The 27,588-nt window shown below is 56.7% G+C and overlaps 1 protein-coding gene across 1 annotated transcript; it reads left to right on the top strand.

Moving 5' to 3' along the window:
* Positions 1 to 1,214: 1,214 nt before the first annotated feature.
* LAPTM5 (lysosomal protein transmembrane 5) lies at positions 1,215 to 26,705 on the top strand. Its single transcript, XM_045782511.2, has 8 exons — positions 1,215 to 1,386; positions 16,842 to 16,935; positions 17,871 to 17,947; positions 19,495 to 19,626; positions 20,287 to 20,409; positions 21,871 to 21,966; positions 23,910 to 24,002; positions 25,290 to 26,705. The coding sequence occupies exons 1-8, from the start codon at positions 1,300 to 1,302 to the stop codon at positions 25,377 to 25,379; spliced, it is 792 nt and encodes a 263-aa protein (XP_045638467.1). The 5' UTR covers positions 1,215 to 1,299; the 3' UTR covers positions 25,380 to 26,705.
* Positions 26,706 to 27,588: the final 883 nt, after the last annotated feature.

Here is a 27,588-nt window from a genome sequence, read left to right on the forward strand (position 1 = left end):
CCCTTGGTCTCATAGGCAAAGAGAGAAAGGTTTGATCAAGTCTACCAGCTCAGAGTTGTGGGTCCAATAGCACAATTTCTGCCCAGCGGGAGGAGCATAGAGACCTTTTATAACCTCTCCTGGGGCAGAAATGACGAGCAGCGTCATAGCCAATCCTAAGTCCCTGACTGCACGCGGGGGTGGGACTTGAGGTCCCGCGGTGTTGTTCTCGTACAGAAGCTGTCGGTTGCCAGTGAGCTCCACGTCTGGACAAAGCTGACTTCTTGTAGAGATTTCCCCAGTGCCTTCTATTCCCTTCCTTACTGCAATATGGATGATACCTGCAAAGAGAGTAGAGGTCCCAGTGTAGCTTGGTAATAGTCGTGCTTTATTAATTCCACCTTTTCCCAAGAGTGAGGGGGGAAAATCCCTGATTGCATGTGAGCCTCTGGGGGCCCGGAGGCCCATAAAGAGACGCTTGACTGAGGGTTTCCCAGATTGCTGTGAGGGATTAAGGAGACAGCTGCGGGGAGAGCCTCGCCCCGGGCCTGACACACAAATGATGGATTTGCTCAGTGATTATTCTTCTCTCCTGCTTCGGACAGAGCTCAGGGCAAACATGCTTCTCTCTGAGGCTGGGGGTGGAGTGAAGAGAACACGTGCTCCGAGGGGCCACCTCTCAAATCAGTCAGCCTCCATTCAAGTCCCAGTTCCTTCACGCGCTAGCTGGGTGACCTTGGACAAATCACTTCCCCTCTCTGGGCCCTGGTCTCTTCATTTGGAGAATAGGGCTAATCCTAGTACCTCCCTCAAAGGACTGAGGTGAGGATTACAACAATTAATCCAGGATCATGCTAAAAACGTGTAGGAAATCCTACCCGAGAGCTATGTGTAGTTTGAATCCTGCCACCAGCACTAACTACAGTGTGACTTGGGGTGATGGCCTTGACCTCTCTGGACCTCCATTTCTCTATCTGGAAATGGGCTTGGTAACGCTGCTTTCAGGAGCGATGGGGAGCATCCCATAAGCAGGGCGTGTGTCTGTTCATCTACCAAATTGCTGGGTCCTGAGGTGCAAGGACCTGCCCTCCCCAGGGAAGCTCCCCCCCCGCCCGGGGGTGGCAGAGGGCCCGCTGTGGCGTGTTCGAGGCGGGCTGTGGTCCTTCCCCACTGCCCCGCCCCAGTGGTGACGAGCTGGCCCCTGCCTGTCTGAGGGGCAGGAAGGAAGTGAGGAGGGCAGCCGGCAGCTTCCCCTTTTCTGCCCTGCTCCGGGCGCTGCGCTCTCCCTGTCAGTGCCTAGGAGCAGGGGACGGCGGCACCATGTCCCCCCGCACCGCTGCTGTCCGCCAGACCTGCTGCTGCTTCAACGTCCGCATCGCCACCACCGCCCTCGCCATCTACCATGTGGTGAGTGTGCGAGCAGACGCGGGAGGCTGTGCGTGTGTGCATGTGTGTGTGCGTGCGCGCGTGTGTAAGAGGGCCCCGAGCTACAGACCACCCGCCACAGTGGGAGGACCGCCACCCACCACCTCCCCGTGCGACCCTGGACAGATCTCTTCCCTGCTCTGGGCCTCAGTCTCCCCCTCTGCCAAACTGGGAAGGGGCCCTGCAGCCGCCGCCGGGGTAGAGCAGGGCTGGGAGAAGGAGCCTTGTTCCAAGCGAATGGAGCTCAACGACTCCCGAGACTCAGTTTCCGCCTCTGTAAAATGGCACAAAAATAGCAGCCACAAGGTTCAAATGGAACAGCAGCCTGGAGAGGGCTGTGGAAGGCAGGAATGCCTGCAGCACTGTGGGCTGGGACTGTTGCCAGGCTATGGAGTCGGACCTGCTTCTTCCTGCGGGGGGCCTGGGCCGCTGGCGGGGAGGAAGGTGAGGCTCTCCCCTGCGCTCCTAGTGGGAAGGGAGGGGGCTGGATCCTCTTGGTTGACAGCTTGGCACGCCACTGCCCTCTCTCCACCAAAAAAGACTTGAGATCTTGTGCTAATGGGTAGGATGGCTTGCCGGGCCCACGCTCCGGAGGGGGGCGGCCCAGCGGTTCCCCTCTGGAAGCTGGCATGCACAGCCCCGGGGTGGAGCCTCTGTCTTCTTTGAATGCACAGTGACTCTGGGTGAACCACAGCCCCTTGGGGCCAGAGGCGCCCCGCTCTGTCTCGGTGGGTGAAAGTCGGGGTCTCTGCTCAGTCCTGCCCAGACCCATTCCCACCCCCCCACCCCCCACCCTGCGGCCCACCACACAACTCCGAGCCACACCCAGCTCCCCCAGACCCAGGTGCTTTCCTCCTGGGGTGACTCAGGGCCTGTGGTTAACAGTTCTCTCATGAGCCTAGAAGGCCTTCCTCAAAATTAGCCTGAATCTGGCATTCTGGGGGAGCTGCTGTAAACTGCTTAAGCCTGGTTGCATCTGCTTCCTGTCTGGGGCTGGGCAGGCAGGGCTGCGGCCGAGGCCCCGGCCTTCCGAGGGGCGGTGCACCTCAGCGTTCAGAGCACAGGCTCTGGGTCCACGCCTGTGTGCAAATCCTGGCCTCACCGCTTCCTAGCTGTGCAGCCTTGGGCTGCTTCCCTAACCTCTCTGAAGCCCGGTTTCCTCACCGAGAATAGTACTACCTCTCTGATAGGTCTGCTGTGCGGAGCAAGGGAGTTCCTATCCACACGGCGCGTGAGCAGCGCCTGACCAGAGGAAGCGGTTGTTATCAGAGTGCGTCACATGCAACGGCCGGGGTCCGGCTGTCAGACCCCAGAATGCTGGCTGGTTTTGGGAGCTGCTCAGAGGTCGCCTTGCCTGGACCCTGCCAGCGTGAGAGTGATCCTGAGAGATGGGAATGGCACCTTGGCTGTCCCCGCACCAGATCCTTAGGGCCTCTTCAAGCTCTGAGATTGTGGAATGTTCTCCGAAGGACAGTGATGGACGCGGAGGTGTCCCTGTGGGAGGCGGGACCCTGGGCCCTGACCCCAGCTCTGCCACTAATTGGCTGTGTGACCTGGGACGACTTTCTCTTTTGGGCCTCAGTGTTCCCTTTGTAAAGATGACGGGTGGGGAGGGGGACTGGCTCAGAGGGTTCCAGCTCCACCCTGTTTGCGGGCCAGACAGGTCGCAGAAGTGAGTGTGGTGGGGCAGACGGACGGCGCTGACCTGGGGGCCCCAGCCTGCGTCTCTCTGGCAGCTGATCTCTGCTTCCACTGGCTGTCGCCACCAAGGAATGCAGGCCCGGGAGCTGCTCTCCTGACATTTAGAGAAGCAGGAAACACAGGCTTTTATTCACATTTTCTGATATATTTCTGTATCGGTGACTGATTCAAGGTGAAAAAGATATCCCTGCGCTGGCCAGACCGAGTCCATACGCAGGCTGCCTGGGCCCGGCTGTCCTGCACAGCATAGACTTTGTGACTCTTGAAGTTTCTTCTTGATCCCACTGTCTGAGGTCCTCATCTGTCCCTGGTGAAGTGACATCAGTGCCTGCCCACAGAGCTGGAGAAAGTGTGGGCAAGTGATCAGGGAAGCCTTCTTGGAGGTGGTGCCATTGGTGGACGTGTGGAGTTTGCTTGTGGGGAGTATGGACGGGGAGGAACAGGTGCGCTAAGTGTAGAGGCTGATGGACGGTGGCTTGCGTAGGGGACACTACCCAGACCAACCTGGAGGCTTCAGCTTGGGGTGCAGGCGGTGATAGGGGCTCAGAGAGACAAGCTGAAGAGTCTGGACCTTCGCTGCAGGGCACTATGGATGTTTGGGGCTGGAGGATTCCTTGTCGCAGGGACCCAAGTGCACATTGTAGGGGGTTGAGCAACATCATTGGCCTCTATCCACAAGGTGCTGGTAGCACAACCCCTGAGTTGTGATAGCCAAAAATATCTCCAGACATTGCCGAATGTCCGCCGGGGACAGAATCACTCCCAGTTGAGAACCACTGTCTGTAATGTGAACCATGGGGAGCCATGGGATGTTCTAGAGCGGAAGGCAGGAGAACAGAGGAGAAGCCCGGAGGCTGTATGCCCGGCCAAGGCGGTCCTCTCTGGGGTCCTTGGTTGGTTGCAATGAGGGATCATCGTCTGGAGAAGCCTCTGTTCCTTCCCAGAAAGGGCAGGGGCTGGGTGGCAGGTGTGCTGGCAGGGTTTCTAACATCTGGATGGAAAAAGAGAAGCTGCTGTCCAGATGTGTCGATGGCCCAGATGATTGTCGTCATCTGGAGCCAGTCATGGATGACGACTGCACAGTGAGAGCTATTCCTGGACTTGGCCTCTCTGGGGAGGGTTAAATTGGGTCTTTGGTGTCCTAAGACAGCGCTACACTTTTTCGGTCATCGGGGACGTTCTGATGGGGGGACCCTCCTGTGTCCAAGGGCTGGAGGGCCTCCCTCAAGGTCCTGCTGGGTTTGTGTAGAGGGTTTCCTCGGTCCCAGGTGATTTCTGACTCAAACTTGCATGTGTAGGGGCGTCAGAGAACTATCTTTCTTTCTTTCTTTCAAATGATTTTATTCATTTATTTGAGGGAGACAGAGAGAGAGACAGAGCATAAGCCAGGGAAGAGGCAGAGGGAGGGAGAAGCAGACTCCCTGCTGAGCAGGGCGCCTGACGTGGGGCTCAATCTCAGGACTCTGGGATCATGACCTGAGCCAAAGGCAGACGCTTAATCGACTGAGCCACCCAGGCGCCCGCAGAGAACTTTCTTAGATTGACCTCTTTGGCCCTGGCTTGTCTGACAACCCAAAGTACGTCCTAAGTCAATGGCAGGGGGGGGGGGGTTCCCCAGAAGACCCTTTAGCCCAGAAATATCTCCTTCCCTCACTTCTCCCCTCCAAGATGCCTAGAATTCCATTAGAAATGTGTTGCCCAGATGAAAAGCTTACACCTGCCAAGGAGGGAAGGAGGCTGATGCTGGCTGTCTCTGGGTTATAGGGTCGTGAAAGCTCTAATTTTTTCTATACTCTTGTATTCTCTGTATTTGGTATAATGAGCATGTATTACTTTTTTTTAAAGATGATTTTATTTATGTATTTATGTATGTATGTATTTATTTATAGTATGAGCAGGGGGGAGGGGCAGAAGGAGAGGGAGAGAGAATCTTAAGCCGGCTCTGCACTGAGCAGGGAGCCCAGTGTGGCGCTTGGTACCAACGACCCTGAGATCATGACCTGAGCCGAAATCAAGAGCTGGACACTCAACAGACAACCACTTAGCGCCCTGAGTGTATACTAAAGTAAACTTAATTTTAGAAAGGTTTTGGGTTTACAGAACTATTGCGAGCACAGTACGGAGTTCCTGCACGTTCCTCACCTGGTTTGCCCGGGGGCGAGCATCTTACGTCACATTTCTCACAATCGGAATCCCCCTCAACAGCCTAACTCAAGCCCACGCTTTACTCCGATTTTCGCAGCTTTTCCCTAACAGCTTTTCTCCGTCTCAGGATCCCATCGAGGATACCATGTCACATTTAATCCTCATGCTTCCTCAGGTTCCTCTTGGCTGGGACAGTTCCTCAGATTTTCCCTGTTTTGGGTGACCTTGACAGTTTGGAGGAGTACTGGTCGTACATTTGCTCAAACATTCATCAAAGGGGACTCGTCTGATGGTCTTCTCTTGGTTGGCCTTGGGTGAAGTGTTACCGGGAGGGAGATGGCGGAGGTGATGGGCCGTTCTCAGCACATCCTGTCAAAAGCGTGGACTCCCGACGTGGCTTATCACCGTTGATGGTGACCTTGATCACCTGGCGAAGGTCGTGTTTGTCAGGTTCCTCCCCACTGCCCCTCTCCCCACCCTCCATACTGTCGTTTCTGGAAGAGGTCACTGAAGGAGTGGAGAATTATTTCTTGAGGGCAGACAAGCTGCGTAATATTTGAGATATTTGGAATTTCTCATGGAAGGTTGACCTGTTCTCCTTATTTGTTGTATTATTTACATCAGTAGAAACTCATGGATATTTACTTTATACTTTGGGTTATAATCCAATGTTTATTTATTTGGTTACTCCAGGACTACTTTTTAAATTGGCAAAACAAAAAAAGGAGAGCAACCTCTCTTATGTAAAGGAGTCTGTCTGTCCTTAATGCAGAGAAATTCTGCAACACGCTTTCATTTTCTGGGCCGAGCCCTGGGCCCGGGTCCGGGCCTGGCACCTCCATGGCCTGTGCCTCCAGGGTCTCCAGGCCTGAGGAGAGCCGTGAGAGTGGCTTCGCTGGACCCCACGGGCGCACAGATGAGGGGAGGCCCCGGAGTGGAGGCGGGGGATTCAGGACCGGCTTCTTGGAGGAGGCCGGTGTGGGCGTGCTGAGGATGAGTGGGCCTGTGCTTGGGGCTGCTGGGGAGGGAGCAGCTGGAGCAAAGCCTCGGGGGAGGGAAAGACCCCGTGCTGTCTGGAACACTGAGACCTTCGTTCCGTAGAGCTGGGGGTTAGGGAAGGATGGCGGTGAGATGTGGTGGGGGAGGCTGGACCGAGTTCCTCATTTCTTTCAGGCTTCGGAGCCCAAAGGATGGATGTCTGCTTGGTCCAATCCTCTCCTTTCAGAGATGAGAAAGCAGGGGCCCAGGAAGGTTCCTGGCTTGGTCCAGGTCACAGGGAGGTGGGGCGGCGGCTTGTCCTAGGTCACCGCCCCAGTACACAGGTGTGGGGAATGAGCCAGTGAGCGAACAAATGAATTCCTTACCTGGCCCATGGGCTGGGGTGGCCCGCCTGTTTGGGAGGCCCTTCCCTCAGCCAGTCTTTGTTTCTTCTTTATGGTCCAGCTCACAGGAAGCTTCCTCCTCCAGGAAGCCCTCCTGATGTGTCCTTCCCAGACTCCCAGGGGTTCTTCTTTCTGCTCCATTTTGGGATTGGAAATCAGAGCACCGTCTCCATCGCTAACTTGTGATGCCGTCTGGGCCTCAGTTTCCTCATCTGCTACCTGGGGTCAGGAGTCCCTGCCTCAAGGGTGACTGCTTTGAGGTATTGAGCTGACGTGGCGTCATCGGAGTGAGGGGCTGCAGGCCAGGGCCCAGAGTGGGCTGGGGGAGCAGACCACACCTGTGAAAGCTCATCTGTTTAGGGCCTAAAAATAGGCCCCAACTGCCAGGTGGGGAAAGTCCCGGATGAAAGTCTGTTAGAGCCTCTGTCTTCACGCCCGATGCCCCCATGTAGGGCAGAAAGGCCTCAGTCTGTGCCCTTCTCGAAGGTGTGAAGAGGCCGGGGGGGGGGGTAGGCAGGAGTGGGGGCCCCTCCCCAGTGCCACGGCCCGGGGGCCCTGGTTGGAACTGAGTTACGCTCCTCATCTCTGGGTTGTGCACCCCACCTTCTAACTTATAAACTGCTGGAGACCCACACAGCTACTTGTGGACACCGTTGGACCCACTGGACCAAGTGGGGCCTGCACGCAAGGTCCCCTGGGGGCAAAGGGAAACATTTCCTGGGGCACCAGGCCTGGAGGGCTGAGGGATGGATGTGTTCGCCCTGTGAGGTGGGTGAGGCTAGGCCAGAACCCGGGCTGGGCCTCGTCCTCTCCCCACTTCCTGGTTCTCAGGCCCGAGGGAAGGGAAGGAAGGGGCTTCTGGGAATGGGACGTGGGTGCTGGTCCCAGCCTTCAGGAATCACCTGGGTTGCAAGGACCCACTGCTGTTAGAGGGCCACAGCTAGGGGAGACACCATTCCTCCCATTCAGACTGGCCCCCACAACTGGCGAGTGGAGTCTGGGGGGCCACTGACGCTTCTCGGTCACCCCCCTGACCCCGAGCACCCCAGGAAATGAGGCTTTTCTTTCGAGCCCAGGGCAGCGGGCCTGGAACCCAGACTTCACTCTGTGCTCACTGCAAGGCCTGCGCTGGTCTCTCATGGGGAAGGGGGCCGCAGAAGCCAGAAGCCCTAACGAGGCAGGAAGCCGAGCATGAGGCTATGCTGGGGAGGGTGCTGGCTCCCTGCCCTTCCAGCCACAGCCCTGCTGTGAGCCCAGGGCCTCCCTCCCCCACCCCCAGCCTCAACATCCTCCCCTGGCACACGGGGGCCAGTGACGCTGAATTGCAGGGTCATTCCGAGGCTCACACCCAGCACCCCATGAGCACCCCACAAATGGCAGCAAACCCGGGAGCCCCCATTCGGCAGAGGAGAAAAGATGTTTGGAGAGGCCCGTCGACCAGACCGTGGTGGGGAGGGCACACTTCTTGGCAGTGACAGGGGTCGGGGTCACCTGTGAGATCCAGGGGCCTGGCTCATAGAAACATGGAGCCCTCACGTAGGGACGCAGTCTCAGCTTCACCTGCAAAGTGGGGAGAACATGGGACTAGCAGAACTTGCCTCACAAGGCTGAGGTGAGGGTGAAGAGTTGCGGGTGTCTGAGGAGGCCCTGGCCTCTGCTGCGTGCCCCGTGGTCATAGCAGTAGCCATCATGGCGGGCCTTCGCTCCGAAGGTGAAGACGGAATTGACGGTTTTGGGGAATAGTTTGGATGCAAGGTGTTTCCCCAGATACTCAGGAAGTGGAGGATGATGGGGGTTTGGGCCAAGCCTGGAGAATGACTCTGAGTCTCCCCCATGAGGGGCTCCCCATAAGGGGAGATTTGATGACCCCCCACCAATCACTGAATGGCAGAGGCCCGGGGAGATTTGATGACCCCCCACCAATCACTGAATGGCAGAGGCCCCTGGGATTCACTGGGCCAGGAATTTCACAGAAACGCTTGCCATCCTGTCTTCTTTCAGAGGGGCTCGGTCTGGAAGGCCAGAGGGCAGAGGGCGGGCCTTGCTGGGCTGTCACATGTGCGGGGTCGGGGGTCTCTGCCCAGACAGCCAGAGCTGTCTACGGACCAGAGCGAGCTACTCCCCAAGCAGTTCTCCTGTCATGGCACTTCTCCTTCTTCTTTTTAAAAAATTTTATTTATTTATTTGAGAATGAGAAAGTGAGAAAGAGAGTGCACAAGCGGGGGTGGGGGGGCAGAAGGAGAGGGGGGGCAGAAGGAGAGGGAGAAGCAGGCTCCCAGGACTCCGGATCATGACCTGAGCCGAAGGCAGAGGTTTAACTGACTGCATCACCCAGGCGCCACCCCCCCACCCCTTTTAAAGATTTTATTTATGTCATGGCACTTCGTACGCTACAAGGCAATAAACCGAGGCACACGCCATCTGAATCGTGTTCTCTGGGAGCTCCCCGCCTTTGGACAAGCTGTCCTTTCTGCCTGGAGTGCTCTTTCTCCTGGCTCTGCTGGTCCCAAAGCCACCGCCCCTGTGAAACCACCAGTTCCCCCACGTCTCCTGTATCCCTCCACCAGCCCAGCCAGACGGCAGCTAACATTTCCTGGGGGCCAACTGGGTGCCTGGCACGTGGACGACCCCCAAGTCGCAGTCCCCAAGAGAAACTTCTGGCAGTTTCCTGAATGGGGCTTGCCCACTTTTGCTTTTGCTCCTGCCCTTCCCTCTGCCTGACACACCCTTCCCACTGCCCCTTTGGGAGAAAACTTCAAGACTGACTGCTTGGAGCCCCTAGTCCTGGATCCCCAACTCCCAATATTCACCCCCATCCCAGGGCGGCTCCCCACTCCCAGCTCCTGGGGCCCCATGGACCATGTCTTCTGGCCTGGAGGCCTGGAAACCTGATTTATCTTTGTGATCTCCAGGGCCCAACACGGAGTAGGGGCTGGCTAATCTCTCTTATTTTACTTTCGCAAACTTTTTCTTGATGCGTCATTTACATACCACAAGCACACATCTTGAGGAACTTTTTACAAAGTGAACACACCCGTGTAACCTCCATCCAGACTGCGATATAGGACAGGACCAGACCCAGAGGTCCCTAGTGCCCCCTCCGCATCACCACCCTTGCCCCACTGGCCTCTTCCATCGTAGGTTCTAGAACTAGGCAGGAGTGAGATTACAGAGCAGGGGCTCCTTTGTGTCTGGTTTCCTTCTCTCAACACTGTGTGCGGCCAGCTCACCCCCCCACCGTCCACCGTGGTATTTCATTGCACAAACATATTACCGTGTATTTGCCTATCTGTGGGAGGGTTGCCTCTAGTTTGGGGCTGTTACAACTAGAGTGGCCATGGCCGTGGGGGGCGTATGATTTGGGGTCCACACACAAGCACTTCTCCTGGTCAGCGGGTCTTTCTGAGTGGGTCTGTCTTCGGTAGCAGACACATGTCACCTCATTGGCTCCTCAACGGGCAGCCTCGCCAGGGGGTGGATCCTTCTCTCTGTTCTACAGATGAGGGAACTGAGGCACAGAGAGGTAAAGTGGCCAGGTGGAGCCAAACAGTGGGGGGAACGGGGGTGGGAGGGAGGACAGCAGGGCAGCATCCTTGGTGGGGGGAGCTTGGCCGGGGCCTCAGCTGAGCCCGAGCTCCTCTGGGAGGGCCCGGCCGATGATATCTGGGGTTGGCTGGCGAGGTGGCTGGGGAGAGAATGCTGTGGGGGAATGGCCCCCACCCACTTGCCTTGATAAGCCTCCACAGGAAGTATGGGGTGGCAGAGGAGAGGGTGGGGGAGGAGAGCTTCCTCTTGACCTTGACGCCTCTGGTTGTCTTCTCCCATCCTCCACCCAGACAAGCCAGGGGCCCCTAGGGAAAGCGGAGTGGGCGGGTGAGCTTCAGGGAGGGTGTGATGATGATGACGAAGACGAGGACGACGACGACGATGATAATGGTTTAAGTGTGCAGCAGCCCTTGGGTCGCAAGGCCACTAGAGCCGGAGGACACAGGGTCAGGTGGAGTGGTCCTGAAAAGGGAGAGGGGCGGGAAGGGGTGCGCACTTGGGACCCACTTCCCATTTTGCAAACTGCGTTATCTGTCGGGGAGGGGTGGAGGACGTGCCCGGGCCTGGCTCCTTGCACAACCCCTGCCAAGTCACACCCACGCCCCTGCTCTCCTCCGATGTCAGTGGGGGGACAATCTGACCTCAGAGATTCACCAGGAGCAAATAAAGTAGAAGGCTAGGAAAGGGCCCCCCACCGGCAGGCACCTAGTAGGTGCTCACCGAGGGCTGGGTCTCTGTAATTGGTGCCCCCTGGCATCTCAGAGGGTGGGGCTCTGTCCACCTGCTTTGAAGGGGGGAGTCCCGAGCCCCAGGAGGTCCAAGAGGGCGGGCCCACCTTCTTGGACTAGAGAATGGTGTTTGAGCCCCAGATTCGGGGATTTCCTGTCACCACCACCATGATTGTCATCACCGCCATCATATCAAGATGTCACCACGGTCGTCAACATCAGCAGCAATGTCATGGCCCAATTCTCACGGCAGTCAATTACCACTTCCCAGCATGCCCGCCGGGGTTCCGTCTATCACCATCGATCACCCTGCCACAGCCTTGGTCACCTCTATTCCCGCTGCCCATGTCATCATCACCGTCACCGCCATGCCAAACCCAGCCACATGGCAGCCAGTCCCCACCTCCCAGCACCATCGCCCCCGTCAGCCCCACCCGGCCAGCATTTTGTCTGCGACATTCAGCTGGGGCATCGCCAGCATGATGGCCCGGCCACGTTCAGCAGTGCCCCCATTCCTGCCACTGTCCCTGATTTGGCCGCTTCTAGTTCGGCTCAGGCTGTTGGTTGCCCCTCAGAACCGCCAGACAAACATATAGAAATTCTTCCGACTTCCCCCACTGCGGGGCTGCGGGAGGTTGTGTTCGTTATTGAGAAAGAAGGGACGGGCTGGGCATGGGAATGGGAACTGAAACCGGGAAGAAGCAGAGGGAAGAGGTACAAAAGGGGAATGGAGAGTAGGGGTGACGGCGGGGTAGGCAGAGCATGGTCAGCACCGATGTGGTCTTGTTGTCTGACCACTGTCGTCAGGACCGAGGCCGATTCTAGCTCTGCAGCCAACTTCCCACATGAACTTGAGCTGGTGCCTGCGTCGCCCTGGGTCTCGCTTGCGCGCTGGTAACATCCGCTCTCTCGGGGAGGTACATTCCTGCCCACGGACTTCCCTGGATCTGCTCTGGCAGCCTCTGGGCCTCTGCATATGGTGTTCCTTCTCCCGGAAATGCCTTTTCTCATCTCTGTTGGTAAACTCCTACTTATCCTTCAAAACCCTGCTCAAACTTTTCCTATTGTGCAACATTCCCTGAGTTTTCCGGATGGGGGAAATCACTCCCTCATCAGGGCCTCATAGCCTTCTGCACGCCCCTTGTTGTGACTCTGAACACACTGGTCACCCGTGGTTTCCCCCGGGGACCATGACATCTGCAGGCCAGAGCAGGGTCAGTTCTCTGGACAGGGCCTGGAGCCCACATGTGCTCCGGAGTATTTCCTGGATGAACGAACAGAAGGAGTGAAAGGATACCTACACAGATTAATGAATGCTGCCCGAAAGTGTTCATTTACGGAGCACTTGCTGTATGCCTGGCTCTATGCTAACGTGTCTTTTGAACTGACAGCAATCCTGCGAGGCGGGTCTGGTTATTGTGCCCATTTCCCAGATGAGGAGACAGGCTCAGAGAGGTTAGTGGCTTGCTCAGGGACACAGAGCTTGGGTTGGGCCCAGGACCACTCAACCCACACACCCCAGCTCTACTCTGCACGACCTTGCTGCTGAAGAGGGAAGGCAGTGAGTGACACTGTACTGGGGGGGAGGGCAGTGAGTGGCTGCTGTCTCCTGGGCTTGTGGGAGGAGAGGAGCCCTGGCCTGTCCCGGGAGATCGTGGGTCACTGGAAAATGTAGCTGTTTGTCCTGGTGGGTACTGGAGGGGAGGAGGGTGGGGTGACGGGCAGGTGAGGTCCTGGGGCCTGGGACATCTGGACGCCGGGGGGCTCAGGGCCTCTCCCAGCATACACCGCAGGTAAGCCAGGTACTTTCCTGGAAGTACAAAGGCTCTTGGTTAGGGACGTGGGTGGAGAAGTGAGAGCCTCCTGATGGGCAGGGCGCAGCTCCGGGTGGGCCACCCTGGGTGGCCTCAGTGTGAGATGCTATAGTTTGCAAGAGTTCAATCATCCCAGTGGCCCTGGGTGCAGATGGGGGTGCCTCTCCTCATTGACCAGAGTAGGTAAACTGAGGGCAAGGCGGAGCCAGGAACTGGCCAGGGTTACACAGCCATGAGGCAGGGGGGTGGCCTCGTGCCCCAGCTGCCAGTGCCTGAGTGGGGGCGGGGCGGGGTGTCTAGAGCTGCCTGGGGAGGGTGGGCAGGTGATTGGCAAGACCAGGGGCTAGGCCCATTCAGCCCTGGGTGGAGCCACGGAACCTCGGGCCATAGGCACCAGGGTTCAGATCCCTGCTGGGCCACGTGAGTTCTCCTCTCTGAGCCTCTGTTTTCTCATCTGTAAAGTGGGGAAATGTTGCTTCTCTTGCACAGTTTTGGGAGACTGTGATGTAAGCCTGTGTGTGCGGGTCTGAGCGCACAGTAGGTACTCAATAAATGTCAGTTCCTCTCCATCCCATCTCCTAGGGAGCTGAGACTCCTTTCTCCCAGATTGAGGCTGGTATCTTCTGCCAAAGGTTAGGGGCCAGCAGAGGGTCTGAGACTGATTCTGAGGTTGCCTGGCTCTGAGACTCGGGGCTCGTGCCTGCCTTCTATGGGCCTCAGTGTTCTTTTTTTTTTTTTTTTTTAAAGATTTTATTTATTTATTTGACAGAGACAGAGACAGCCAGCGAGAGAGGGAACACAAGCAGGGGGAGTGGGAGAGGAAGAAGCAGGCTCATAGCGGAGGAGCCTGACGTGGGGCTCGATCCCATAACGCCGGGATCACGCCCTGAGCCGAAGGCAGACGCTTAACTGCTGTGCCACCCAGGCGCCCCTGGGCCTCAGTGTTCTTATCTGGCAAACGGGGACAGAATTCTCTCCCTCCCCTTCCAGGACTGTTGAGAAGGTAGAAATGCAGGAAAGGCTGAGCCTCGTTGTGAACCCAGGTGGTTTTTACAAGAAGAGGGCTACTTCTGGCACCTGGTGCCCTGGGAAGAAGCTGTGGGGAGAGAAGGGGTGGTGCCCCTCTGACTCTGCCGGGGCACTGGCATGGGAGCGGGAAGGGGGGCAGGCTTCAGGCAGAGGCAGAAGCTTGGGAGGTGCTGGAAGGACAGTGGGGGCATCAAATCTAGGGCCCACTGGCCTGGGCTTGAATCCCGGCCCTACCCGTTACCAGCTGGAGGCCACAGGCAAGTTAATGGACCTCTCTGAGCCTCGCTCCCCTCGTCTGTGCAGTGGGGGTGGGAGTTCAGAACAGTCCCTTCGCTGGGTTTGGGAGGATCATTGGGATGGTGAGCCTAGCTCACCTTAGTCAGGGTGTACAAAGGTCCCTCCTCTTCTCTCCCCTTCTCTCCCCTTCTCTGGGTCATAGGATATGGGGGCGGGGAGGTAGGAGGCGGGTACTGGGAGTCTAATGGCAGGATCACAGGCGCAGTGGTGGGGCTGTGAGAGATGTTTAGGGCCAGAATTGAGGGGTTGGGGACAGCTGTGGGTTGGCACTGGTCTCCGAAGTGGGGTGATGCCTGAGATGACAGTATTAGAATTCCCCAATTTTTCAACTCTATTCTTTATTAACTTCTGGATCTGTGTGTGTGTGTGTGTGTGTGTGTGTGTGTGCGCGCGCGCGTGTGTGTGTGTGTGTGTTATGATGTTCGTAATAACCAGAACAGTAGCACGTGCATATAATTTCGAAAGAAATGTAGAGGAGTGTGTTCACAAGGTTTCACTGACAAAGGTGTATGATCAAAACATCCGCACCGTCTGGGGTACAGGCTAGTGGGGGCTCCGAAGTGTTTTGGGGAGTGGGGTGTGTGCGAAGGCTCCAGGAGACCGCTGGGGGACTTGGACTCCAGTCTCCACTCTGTCCCCAACTTGCCGTATGTTCTTGGGCAAACCACCTAACCTCTCTGAGCTTATCAAACAAGCAGAGGGCGCTTAGAAAATAAGTGGACAGAGGCTCTTTCAAGCAACTGGAGCTTGGGATTGTCTGATTCTGAGCTTCGTTCCAGATCTCAGACAATTCTGGATTCTTGGGACTTTCCAAAATCTTCTCTTGCCACACCTGGTAGATACTCATGTGCCCTTCTAAGTGCAGCTGCGTCTTATCTGTGCTCTGCTTGCATCCCCCCAGGGGTGGGGAGCTCACCCCCTCGCAGGATGCCCTGTCCTGTCCGGGATGGACGTGCCATCTGCCTCCCTTCATCTTTCCCTTATTAAAGGTGAAATTGGGGAGGAGAAAGGCTGGAGCCCCAGGCTTCAGGGGCTGAGGAAGCAGCTTTTCTCTCTTGGGGCTGTTTCCTGTGGGTGTCAGCCACAGCCCCCACAGCATCTGCCTTCCGCTCGGAGCTGCTCTCAAGCTTTTTGATGAAACAAAGCCTGTTTTGGTTCACCCTGCACCAGGTAGAGGGGGCAGCTAGAGCGAGCTTGCTTTCTACCCCCCTCCCCCCAGCACCCTGCTCCTGGTACCATTCTGCCACCCCTTGTAAGCTCACAACAGCCAAAAGCGGATTGTGTTTGCTGAGCACCCACTGCAGGCCCCGGGCTCAGCGCCCTGCAAATACAGTGCAATTTAATCCTTGCTAACTCCAGCAATCGCCAGTTTCCAGATGAGAAAACTCAGAGAGGTGAAATGACTTGCCCAAGGTCGCATACTGACCTGGATTCAGGTCCATCTCTGTGTGACTCTGGAGCTCAGCTCTTCATCACTCTTCTGTGCTATCCCTTCGTGCCCCTTGAACAGAACGTAACATGGCAGGAAGACAAACTGAGACCTGTGTCTGAGCTAAAAAAACCCCACGCAGCCAGCAAGAGGAAAACAGATGGTGGGTGTTTGGTTGCCTGTCAGCTAAGCATGAATTACTAGTGCAGGGCCTCCCAGAAAGCCAATGTGAACTTCGGCCATATTAAAAGAGGTAGGGCATGCACTACAAGGAAGGAGATAGTCTTGTGATTCTCAGTGCAGGCAGACGGTGCCTGGAGAATTGTGTGCGGTGGTGGGGAAGGGCATGGACACACAGAAGACTGTGAGTTCCCCTGGCTGGAAGTATTTAAATAGAAGCTGCATGGCGCAGGAGTCCTGCGTTGGACGGCGGAGGGCATGGATGTAGTGACCTCTGAGGTCCTTTCAAACTGCAGTTTTGTGGCTGGACTCCCGATGTCACGAGGGCCACAACGCTCAGGTGCATCGGATTTGGATGGGGTATATTCGTTTGTCCATCCATCCATCCGTCCGCCCATCCATCCAATACAGTAGCTAGAGCAGTGAACAAGAGAGACGTAAGCCTTCCCTGCCTGGAACCTACAGTCCAGTGGGGATAATAGCGATCACAATAGTGAGCATAGGTCTTTTAAGTGAATTAATCTATCTGGCCCCACTACAACCCGAGAAGGCAGGTATTATTATCTGCATTTTGCAGATGGAGAATTTGAGGGGCCATGGGGGATGGGCTTGACAGGGCTCCCCGGGGAGTCACGGATCAGGCAGGTGCTGCCAGGCCTGTGTTGGTAATTCCAAGAACCTGAGGCTCTAGGATGCTCGGATGCTGTGACTAAGATCCTATAATGTCCAAAGCCTGTTGTCGTAAAAGGGGGTGCAGAAGAGCGGCCCAGTTACCGGTGGGAGCTCTCAGCCCCCCCAACTTTGACCTTCAGTGGGCACAGTTATTGTTTTACTGAGCACCGGTGTGGTTCCAAGTGCTCTCCTGGGACGTCCTCACTTACTCCTCATAATAACCCTCTTGGGTAGCTACAGACACTCTCCTCATTTTACAGATGGGAAAACTGAGGTACAGAGAGGCTGAGTAACTTGCCCAAGCTCACACAGCTGGGAAAAGGAAGAAGGAGCTTGAGCTGTCTATCTGTACAGGCCACACTTTATCCAGGATGCTGCGTGGACCCAGCCTTCCGGCTGTCTCCTCCAGGATCAACCTCACAGGCCCACCCCCCGGACTGCCCGTCAGCAGGGTGGGAGGGGGCAGGGGAGAAACTGTGCGGGCCCAACTGACGGATGCTCCGTCTGCCCCCAGATCATGAGTGTATTGCTGTTCATCGAGCACGCGGTGGAGGTGGTCCATGGCAAGGGGTCCTGTAAGGTGTGGCAGACGGGCTACCTTAGGCTCGGTAAGTCTGGGGGACTCGGGAGCGGGAGGGGCAGGTATGGGGAGAGCCCGTGCGGGGAGGGGCCCTGGCTCTGGGCAGACTGGCTGGGGTTTGACGCCCTGCCTCTTCCCTTCTGAGCCACAGGTCTTTCCTCTGCAAATGGAGACCTGGCCCCACCCAAGCCTGTAGGTATGAGAGCAGAGAGGAAGGTGCTTTGCAAACCTAACTGGCTTAGGAAGGTGACAGCAGGACTGACCTACTTACATCTGTCAGTGGGTGCCCACCACCCTGGAGTAAGACAGAAACTCCCCACGGGGGGATCCCGCCCCTGCCGGCCTCGCTGGCTCTGGCCCCTCGCTGGCTCTGGCCCCTTGCTCTGGCCCCTCGCTCCCGGCTCCAGCCGGGCCCACCACACGGAGCTCAGTTCCGTCTCAGCTGCCCGGACTCCTGGTCACTCAGCTCACAGGTTACCTCCTCAGAAGCCTTGCCTGGCCTTGCCCTGGCTAAAGCAGACCCAGGCCGCCCTCCCAGCCTGCACCCCGTGTTCCCCGAGATGTTCTATGGGCTCTCTTTGTTTTTTGTTTTTTTTTTTTTAAAGATTTTATTTATTTATTTGACAGAGATAGAGACAGACAGTGAGAGAGGGAACACAAGCAGGGGGAGTGGGAGAGGAAGAAGCAGGCTTCCAGTGGAGGAGCCTGACGTGGGGCTCGATCCCAGAACACCGGGATCACGCCCTGAGCCGAAGGCAGACGCTTAACGACTGAGCCACCTAGGCGCCCCTATGGGCTCTCTTTGTAGTCCCCCGAGACTGAGGACAGCAGGAGGGCGGAGCCTGGGCTTGCGCCTCACTGTCACAACCCCCACACCAGTGGTTCCCAAACTGTGGTCCTTGGAACCTGTGTGGGGGTGCCGGGGCACCCCTGGGCCCCTCACCGTTCTCCCTTGCCTTTCAGCCAACCTGGTCTCCAGCTTCCTGCTCATCGCCATGCTCTTTGTCATCAGCTTGGGCCTGCTGATCGGAGTGGTCAAGGTGAGGGCTCGGTCGGGGCAGGCGAGTGGGTGTCAGGACCTGGGGGCTGGCCACGACCCCAGCTACCCTCCTGCCCCCTCTTCTATTCACACCCACTGCGGGGGGGGGCAGCGCTGGCTGGCAAGAGGGCGGGAGGTGGGTATTTTGGGAGACCCCTCGTTGCACCCTAGAGCTCTTCATGCTTGCTTACAGTTTGGAAAGCATCGTTTCCATACCAGACTTCTCGGGCTGGAGGCCTTGCTTCCGTGCTAACGCGTACCCTCCAGGGTGCGGGTGTGCCCGCGCGTACTTTGGTTGTAGTAGCTGGTGACCCACACGCTTGGAAGCTGTAAATGCAAGCAGGGAATGTGGACAGAGAAAAGAGGAAGGGTCATTTCGAGGCGTGGGGAGAGGGGGAAAAACAGGTTTCGTAAACAAGGAGAGGAACCAGAGCTAGGGGAGCGTAGACGCACCCGGCTCAGTTCCACCCAGCGCGCTGGTGAGAGAGAGACAGGCTGTGGCTCAGCCGGCTGTGAAGAGGAACCGGTGCGTCCCTTGGCCCCCAGGCGGCAGGAAGCCGGGGCCTCACCGCGCAGCCACCGGAGCAGGACCCAGCAAGGGCATCGTCCTCGGGGAGCCGGTGCCCTGGCACTCGCAGGCAGAGTGGGGCAAGGAAGGATGGGGGGCTGCTTTGGAATGCGTCCACCTTGCCCGCACTGCTCCCATCCCTCCCTCAGCGAACAGCACCCTTGCGGAAGCTCTGGGCCCCAGGGAGTGATTGTACCTTGTGCAGGGTGGGTCCCGGGTCCTCGTGTAGCAAGGTGCGTGGTCCAGCTAGAAAAGTGGACCAGGGTGTCCCAGAAGGCCCTGAGTTTGAGTCTCGGCTATTCCGGGGGCCTCCTGAGTGATTTTAGACAGCCACGTGAGAAACCACAAAACCACCCCTTCTGTGATTTTGTCCCCAACGGTGGGTTCATGTGCACTCATACTGGTCACAGTAGTTACTCGCTTGAAGTTGAAGGAGAGGACCTTCAGCCTCGGCCTCCCAGGGCCTCCTACCCTGACCGAACACCCCAAGAGTGGTCCACACCAAGGAGGGTCCCACCGTGGAAGCCGTGTGGGCTTCCCTGCCCCGCACCGGACCTTTGCTTATGTTGACCCTTCTATCTCCAATACCCTCCCCATGTCCCTCATGGTTCTTTCCAGATCTAGCCTCAGTGTCCCCACCTCTAGGAAGTCCTCTCTGATGCCTCCCATCCATAAAATGGACACAAAGCCCTTCCCAGTTGGGTTCTTGAAACCCTGCTTCTGGAGGCCCGAGAGCACTTATCTCTATATATGGGGACACTTCCCTGTGTCTCCTGGGACACCAAGACGCCTGGCACTCGCGGCCTGGGTCTTACCTTCTCCCCATCCCAGAGCCTCCCTCAGAGGAAGGCATGTGGGTCCACATAGAACGACCTCGGGCCAGCCGGGAGGGGATGATTCAGGAGAGGGCCATATTCCGCAGGGAGGGAGGGAGCTGCCGGTGAGGGGGGCTCCCTGACGGTGCTGGGCCTCTCTTCTAGAACCGGGAGAAGTACGTGCTTCCCTTCTTGTCCCTACAAATCATGGACTTCCTGCTGTGTCTGCTCACCCTGCTGGGCTCCTACATCGAGCTGCCCGCCTACCTCAAGTTCGCGTCCCGGAGCAGCCGGGTTGTAAGTACCCAGCCCTGTCCCATGCCCCCCAGCTGGCCCACCTGGGGAGGTGGCGGGGGCTCTGTCCCCTGGGGCCCCTCCCTTGTTGACGAGCCTGAGCCCCATCAAATCACACCAGCTTTCTTCCTCTGTGAGATGTGCCCGCGAGGGCTCGCCATCCCCGCGTGTTGGGGGCATTCCGTGAGGAAGGTGTGCACAGGGCGGTCAGCGCGTTGTGGGCACTCGGCTCATATCAGCCACGCGTGAGTTTACACTGCAGGGAAGGGCGCGTGCCCATTTCCGTGCCCAGCCCCTGCTCTGTCCCTCTGGAACCAAGTGGAAGGAAGGAAGATAAAGTTGATTAAAGCCGACAATGAGCGTCCACAGGGCGGATGCCCGTGACCGAGGTGCCAATACGTGACTCGGCTCCCTGAAAGTTACTTTTCGGACTTTCCCTAACTGTTGTCCTGGAGGAGACTGAGTTGCTGGCCCCGGGCTGGGCATCAGGAGACCCTGGTTGGAGGCCAGGTCCTGCCGCCGGCCCTTGGTGGGAATGTCTGAAAAACGGGCATCCATTTCTTTCTGGGTCCCGTGGTCTGGAAAGGCCCCACAGCACGGGGACCTCTGGCTTAGGGCTTCATGGCTGATGTGTCTCCTTCCTCCTGCCTTTGCCCTCCCGAGGGTCCCTCCAAGGTCCCGCTGATGACCCTGCAGCTGCTGGACTTCTGCTTGAGCGTCCTGACCCTCTGCAGCTCCTACATGGAGGTACCTACCTATCTCAACTTCAAGGCCATGAACCACATGGTGAGTGTGGGTCGGGGGCCCGTCCCCATCATGGGCTGCGTGGCCTTGAGCGAGCTGCTTCCCCTCTCTGAGCCTCCGTGCCTAGGCTGCGTTCCCTAGATGGGGAGCTCAGGATGTGAGACAAAGGGAAGAAGCCCGGCAGACATGTGATTTTAGGGTGGCCTTGCCCGATCCCAGAGGGAGCCCTGGTGTGTGAATTGCATTGCTGAAATACGAATTTTTCATGCATGGAGAAAGGGGCGCTCAGCACTTCTCGGTATGGCCCCGAGGCTTCTCTGCACAATTTTCGGGCACTACCCCATATAACTAAAGAGGATTAGATGACTTTTCCAGGTCCTCTGTCTACACCCCTTGATCATGATAACCAGCCTGGCCTTTATAAAGAGGCGTCCTCAGACTTTTGCAAATCTCCCAATGAACAGCACTGAAGTGTATAATTATCCTACCTTCCGCAATGTGGTGTCATTGTATGAGTCAACACACGTACAATACATAAAAAAACGGGTCATTTCCAGGCTCACTTGTTACCTACATGACTTCTCCCCACACATCAACCTTGAAAAATAACGTCACTGTTCGGATAGAGCCTTTGGCATCGTCTTTGATATAATCGCGTGCTTTGGGTTTAATGTTGGATTTAGTATTTCGCTCTGAAGAGTCTATAAGCGTAACAGAAACTAAACACAGCCCACAGTCTCATTGCCAACATTAGAAATTATTGGGGCAATCAGTAAATGATTTTGTGAAGTTCATGTTTCAATTCTATATGTACTCCTCAGGCGTGATGAGACTCTTGAATCAATGAAATATCAAAGTTGAAGAAAGCGAGGACGTCCATCATAAAAACACACACACTGAGAGAAGCAGAAATAAAAACTTTCTCTAAAGAAAAAAAAAAAAAGAAAGAAATAGTGCTCGTTTTTGAGAGCGGTCTAACAAATTCTCCCCAAACGTCGTGAACTTGAAACAATGCACAGTTGCTATCTCACGGTTTCCGAGGACCGGCAATTTGGGAGTGGCTCAGCTTGGCCATTCACACTCAGCGTCTCTCGTGAGGTCTCCCCAGAGATGGGGATGGGGCTGTGGATGCCAAGGGCTTGACTAGGTCAGGAGGGCCCCCTCCCAAGATGGCTTGCTGGCTCGGCTGGGGCGTGCCTCCCATGTACGTCAGGACCGGGCGGGTCTGTCAGTGAGCCCAGCCTCTCGAGAAGGGCCCAGGCAGCTGGGGGCCGGGGGCTCCGGCCAGGTAAGAGCCAGCGGGGCGGACATCCGCTGCACCTGCTTGCCTTGGTTTGCTCGCCTGTCACAGGGGGCTGATGGTAGGTTGCGCCTGCCACCTAGGGCCCTGGCAGCGGTCAGCCAGGACCGTGTCTGTGCCACGCCGTGTCATTCCTCCACGTGTGGGCACTGGAAGACTTCCTTGCGGGCAGAGGCGCTGATGGGGCCCCCAATCTGTTGCAGAATTACCTCCCCAGCCAGGAGGGCGTGGCTCACAGCCAGTTCATCAAGATGATGGTCATCTTCTCCATCGCCTTCATCACTGTCCTCATCCTGAAGGTGAGGGGCTCCCCATGCGGCTCTGGGAAGGGGGGGAGCCCGCGCTGCCCAGGCCCTCCCAGCCAGACCCTTAGGAGGCAGGGAAGGCTTCCACTGTCTTCTGCTGCTGCCCTCCCTGCTCTTGGCTCCTTCCTCCAGCCCTCCCACACCAGCTCCTTGGACCCCACTTTGGATTCTTGGGGACACCCCATTGAGAGGGAGGGGATCTGTGAAGACCGCCTGCGTTCAGGTGTCAGGGACTTGATGTGTAACTCAGGGAGACCCTGATCCAGGGAAGGAGGAGCGGCTCTGTCTGAAATGAGATCCAGAAAATCTTGGATATGAGTCCCAGCTCTCCCCTTGCTAGCTGTGTGGTTGCCTTTCGAGTCACTTCTCTCTGGGCCTTGGGTCTCATCTGTGAAGGGGACAGAATTAATATTGTTTTGCCCCTGTCACAGTTTTATGTGGGTCAGGCACCAAAGCGTAGAAGAGTCCTGAGGTTATATGACTAGAGGTTTGGTGGTGTGAAGGAGGGAGGGGAATAGTTTTATTCTTCTCTGAGGTGCTCGGGCCCAGAAGATAGAGTCCCATGTCAGGTCCCCATTCTTAGAGAGATATGACAGACTGCAGAGTGTCAATAGCGGCACAACCAGGGGGGTGGAGAGTAAGAACACTCTGCCACCTGAACGAGTCAAGGAAACCAGGGCAATTCAGCTTGGAAAGAGGTGACTCAAGGAGTCTCCAAATACCCAAAGGACCCTCATGGGGGTGTAGAGGCCAACACTGGGGCCTGTGTCCCAAAGCCCCAGGGAGGCTGATGTCGACTTAACATCAGGGTGGATGGGCATCAGAAGGAAGGGCTTTCAAGAGTGTTCTAGTCTAACTGTGAAAGTAACGTAGGATCACTGTAGAAATTTGGAAACTACAGATGAGCAGAAAGAAGGCAGTCAGCTCACCACCCACCACCACTCAGAGAGCAGCGCCCCGGATCCTTGGGCGCATTTTCCTCTCAGTCTTTCTGTGTGTGGGGGTGTAACCGGACATCACTGCCTCCTTTTACTGTGGCCCGAGCAGCCTCTGCCGTCACCCAATGCCAGCCTGGAAACGGAACTTCCCTCCTCTGAGCCTTCCCTCAAAGGACGCGCTTAGTGCAAGGGCTTTAGTGAAGGGCAGCGAGAACTTTCCTAAAGGCTTGGGGGAGCCAGCATGGGGCAGGGGGGGCGCCGTTTGACGTCATACACTCTCCTGGAGAGCGACTCCCCTTGGCCCACAGCACAGCTCTGTCTCCCCTGTCCCTCCCGTTCTTTATCCCCCTGGCGGAGGGGGGGGAGTTCTCTCTCTGTTCCTCACTCTGCCTCACTGGCCATCCTCCTCCACCTGCCTCCTACTTCACTCTTCTATAATTCATTTTATTTATTCCTGCCACCTCTGAGTCCCCATCATGGGGTTCCATAAAACAAGAGAACTTCCAGAAGACAGGACCCACCCTCCCTCCTTAGGGGGCAGTTTGAGGGCAGAGAGAGACCTGTTGGCTATTGCTCCTTGAACAGGCCCCTGGGGGCTTCACTGCCCACCCTGGTAATACCCCCAGTGCTTGCATCCGGTGCTAAGAGAAAGCAGTTGCTTACATCACTTGCCGTCTCAGGAGGCAGTGAGCTTCCAGACCCAGGGGTGGAGAAGAACGATTGGCAGGACCATTGCCAGGGAGGCTGGAGGGGGGCCAGACGGCCCCCAAAGCCCCCTTCTGTGCAGGGTCTGGGGGGCGGTGGAAAGAGCACTACTTGGAACACCTGGGACCGGCAGGTGAGGCGCCCCTCCCCCAGGACAGGGGGCTGAGCAGCAGCAGCCGGGCGCTGCCTTCCGGGCTGAGCAGGGCTGCCCAGGAAGTGCCCAGCATCTGTCCCAGGCCTGCTGGGACAGGGGACCGGTCTGCAAAGCACAGTCTGCCCCGGCTCTTCCTCCAGGTCTACATGTTCAAGTGCGTGTGGAGATGCTACAAATTCATGAAGTACATGAACTCAGCCGAGGAGAGGAACAGCTCCCAGATGCCGCAGAAGGTGAGCCGGGGGGGGGGGGGGGTCCAGTCCCAGCCCTGCCACTCCCTGTGTCATCGGGGGCATGTCTCTCTCCTTCCCTGGGTTGCAGTTTCTCCCCTTGTGAGACGATGGGAGCAGAAGAAAGTGAAGATCTCTTTCGACTCGGATAGTCTAGGATTCTATTCCCTCATTCATGCATTCACCATCTTCTGCCTCTTACTCTTTGTTGGCATTGTATCCAACCCTGGGGGTACAAAGAAAACGGAGATGCCACCCCGTCCTAGGGGAGTGTAGAGCCCACTTTGAGTCCAAACACAGAGATCTGATTGCAATGCAGTGTGCAGCAAGGGGGAAGTGGGAGCATTGAGGAGGTACCTGGCCTCATCTGGGGTATCAGGGAAGGCTTCCTGGAACGGGTGGCACCTGACCAAGTCTTAGACTTCCAGCTGACACGAGTTAGCTGGGAAAGGGGAAGGGCCTCCTAGGCAGAGGGATGAGGTGGACTTAGAAGCAGCTCGTTGGACACATGGTGGGAAAAGTGCAGCTGGTTTAAATTTCTGGCGTCACTTTCCTCATCTGTATAATGGGGATTGTACTAGTCAAGACTCTTTAGGTTGCAAGTGGCAGAAACCCAACTCAATCTGACTTACGTGAAAAAAGGGTTTATTAGCTCCCAAAACTTGAAGGTCCAATGTAGGTCTGGCTCATGGAGGCTGGCTGAGTTGTAACACCTGGATGTGATCTCATCCTCTCCTTTGCTTGACTCTGTTTTCCTCAGTGTGGGCTCCATTTTCAGGCAGCCATTTCCTCGTGGTGGCAAAGTGGCTGCCAAAACCCCTAGGTTGACATCCCACCCTCTCAGCAACCCCAGCAGAAAGGCCCAGGAGCATGTCTGAGCGACCAGCTTGGGTCACAAGTCTATCCCCAGGCCAATGATGTTAGCCAGGGAGGGTGAAGTTCTACTTTGAGTGGCCACACTCAGGTCTCATGTCCTACCCCGGATCTGAGGGGTGGGAACAATTCTTCTGAAAGCATGTGGACAGAGAAGTTTTTCCCAGGGAAAATGGTGCATCATTTACACCACAAGGGGGCTTGAAACTGGACAGGCAGAGGCAATTCTGTCCCCTGTAGGAATAGACACTGCACATGTCTCGGCCATGCAGTGTCTAGCGGAGGAAGTCCCCAAGGTGTGCTGGTCATCACCATTATCCATTTTGCCAGAGCTGGGGGTTGGAGCCCGTTGACTCCAGGTTGGAATCCTGGTTCCTTCTGGCCGGTCCTCAGCCCCTATCTCTCTGTTACTCCCAGGTGGTCCTGCCGTCCTACGAGGAAGCCCTGTCTCTGCCGTACAAGACTCCGGAGGGGGACCCAGCACCACCCCCCTACTCAGAGGTGTGACGCCCGCCAGGCCCCAGCCCCGTGCTGGGAGGGGCGGAGCTGTCTCGCAATCCGCTTCTCCGCTTTGGTGGCCCTTGTGGCCCCGGGTGAACCACCCGGCTGACTTCAGGACAACCCGCTTGTGTCCCCCTCGCTGGCCTGCTTTTCCCATGGGGCCTGGGAGATGCTCACAACTGGGTCCACTTCAGGCTGAAAGACTCCCTGAGGCTCTCGGAAATTCGGTCTAACAACTCTCGGCTTATTGGGATCGGCCCCAACATTTGTTTAAACCATCCGTCATTCCCAATTCAGTGGGTTTGGTTAAACAACTTGCCACTTGACCCGTGTAACCACGTGGCTGAGAAATGAAAAGCACGCTCCTCGGTGCAGGGAACTGGTTCGGTCAGACCGCCACTGTCACTTGCCCTGGTTTTGGACAGCTGTCCGCTCACGGGGCAATGCGGCCAAGTCACCATCCCTGGGTCCTCCCTGCCAAACGCATCCGTCCGATTCCTGCACATTGCTGGTTTCAACAATTATGGACAGCCAACCACCAGTCGATTCAAACCAGGGATAAAATTCAATAAGAACAATAAAAATCAAATTAGCCCCAAACCATTCCCTTCAAGCGAATCCAATAACTGGCTGCCCCCTCTGGTCAATTTGGTACTTCCGAGAGGCTGAGTAATTTCAAGTGCAAATGAAAATGGAGCAGTTGCCCAACATCATCCGGCAGCTACTTCCAGGAAATAACAGGTGTTCCCATCACCGAACGGTCCCGACAAACACACAATTGTTTTGCTGAAGACAGACGATCGTCAGCAGCTGTCAGCCACACACGGTCAGTGTCTTTGCACAATGTGGGGTCCACGACGAGGGCGGCCTCAGGCGCGGTCGTCTCCAGCAGCGAGCTGCCGCCATCCCACAGCGGTGGCCCATTTGTCACCAACTTGGGCAGCGGTGCCTCCGTTCCGCCAAATGCTCGTGCTTAAGCAGTGACTGAGCCCCGGCATCAGGCGGGTCCGTGGGCTGTGGTCTGTGGACCAAATTTACGTGTGTGTTCGGTCAAAGCAGGCCGACTCTTTGTGGGCGCGCGTGGCGGTGGTGGCCGAAGGGAAGGTTTGGGTCCCCACACCCCCTCTTTCGCCTGTTTCCCTGTGGGCTGGGCTTGCTGAGGGAGCTGATCTCAAGGCGGAGATGAGACGGCTATGGAGACAGGTTCTCTGGGGCCTGAGAGGGGGGTTCAGAGGGAGAGGGCCGTGGAAGAGGCTCCCCGCCGGCACCCCCTTGTTTAATTGCTTTGTGTGTGACGGGGAAGAAGTTTCAATAAAGCAGCACCACGCTTCACTTTGGCTGATGTGGTTCTTAAAATGTGGTGTAGGCAGGGCTGGGGGCTTGCCTCCGTTTCCCGCAAAATGCAAGCATGCACACAGACACACACGCATGCACGCACGCGTGCAGCATTCATTCATTCCAGAAACTCACAGGGGCCACGTCCAGCTACAGTATCATGACCCAGCACTGTTTCTGATCACCGGTCACGGACCACGTAAGTACCCTGATGTCTCCCCAGAGATGGTGTGAAGCCCACTCACCTGGAGCTGGGTCCTGTGCTGGGTGCTGGGGGGGGGACCGTGATGGGTCAGACTTGCCTCCACTTACCCACAGTCTAGGGTGGGGGAAGACAGACCTGTAAAGGACAATGATAGCCCATGGCCAACACCACGATAAGCAAAGTCCCAGAGACCCCTACAGTCAGCGAAGGCTTCTTGGAGGACCTTTCACCAAGCAGAGCTGAAAGAATGAGCGGGCAGCAGTAAGCAAGGGGGGAAGGATGTGGAGGGCCCCTGTGGAGCTGCAGAGAGGACCTATGTAGGTCGGTGTGGCGGCACGTGGGGATGGGGAGCCTGGCGAGGTCTTGGGCCTGGGTCGTGCAGAGCCTTTGCATTCATGACGGTCCTTTGGCTGTAAGCCCACCTGGCTCGCTTCAGCCAAGAAGGGCATTTGCAGGAAGGAGATGGTTGCAAGTCACAGAAACCTTAGTGAGCCAACTTAATTTAAAAAAAAAAAAAGGTGGTTGTGATATTTCTTGGCTCACATAAATGAAAAGTCCAGAGATTTCTGGCTTTGGGCATGCTTGGACCTCGGAATCAAATTCTTCAATAATCTCTTTCTCTCTCTCTCCACCTCTGGCCTTCGTCCTCTGAGGCTGAGCTGCTGAGGGCCTGCC

The sequence above is a fragment of the Ursus americanus genome, chromosome 33 (assembly GCF_024610735.1).
Source record: "Ursus americanus isolate L20-20 chromosome 33, mUrsAme1.1.p, whole genome shotgun sequence".
Classification (NCBI taxonomy): domain Eukaryota; kingdom Metazoa; phylum Chordata; class Mammalia; order Carnivora; family Ursidae; genus Ursus; species Ursus americanus.

Excerpts from the sequence above, each read along its gene's own strand:
- LAPTM5 (XM_045782511.2), top strand. The coding sequence starts at position 1,300 with ATGTCCCCCCGCACCGCTGCTGTCCGCCAGACCTGCTGCTGCTTCAAC. Across the intron at positions 17,948-19,494 it reads TGCTGATCGGAGTGGTCAAG|AACCGGGAGAAGTACGTGCT; the intron begins GTGAGGGCTCGG and ends CCTCTCTTCTAG. Across the intron at positions 24,003-25,289 it reads GCTCCCAGATGCCGCAGAAG|GTGGTCCTGCCGTCCTACGA; the intron begins GTGAGCCGGGGG and ends TGTTACTCCCAG.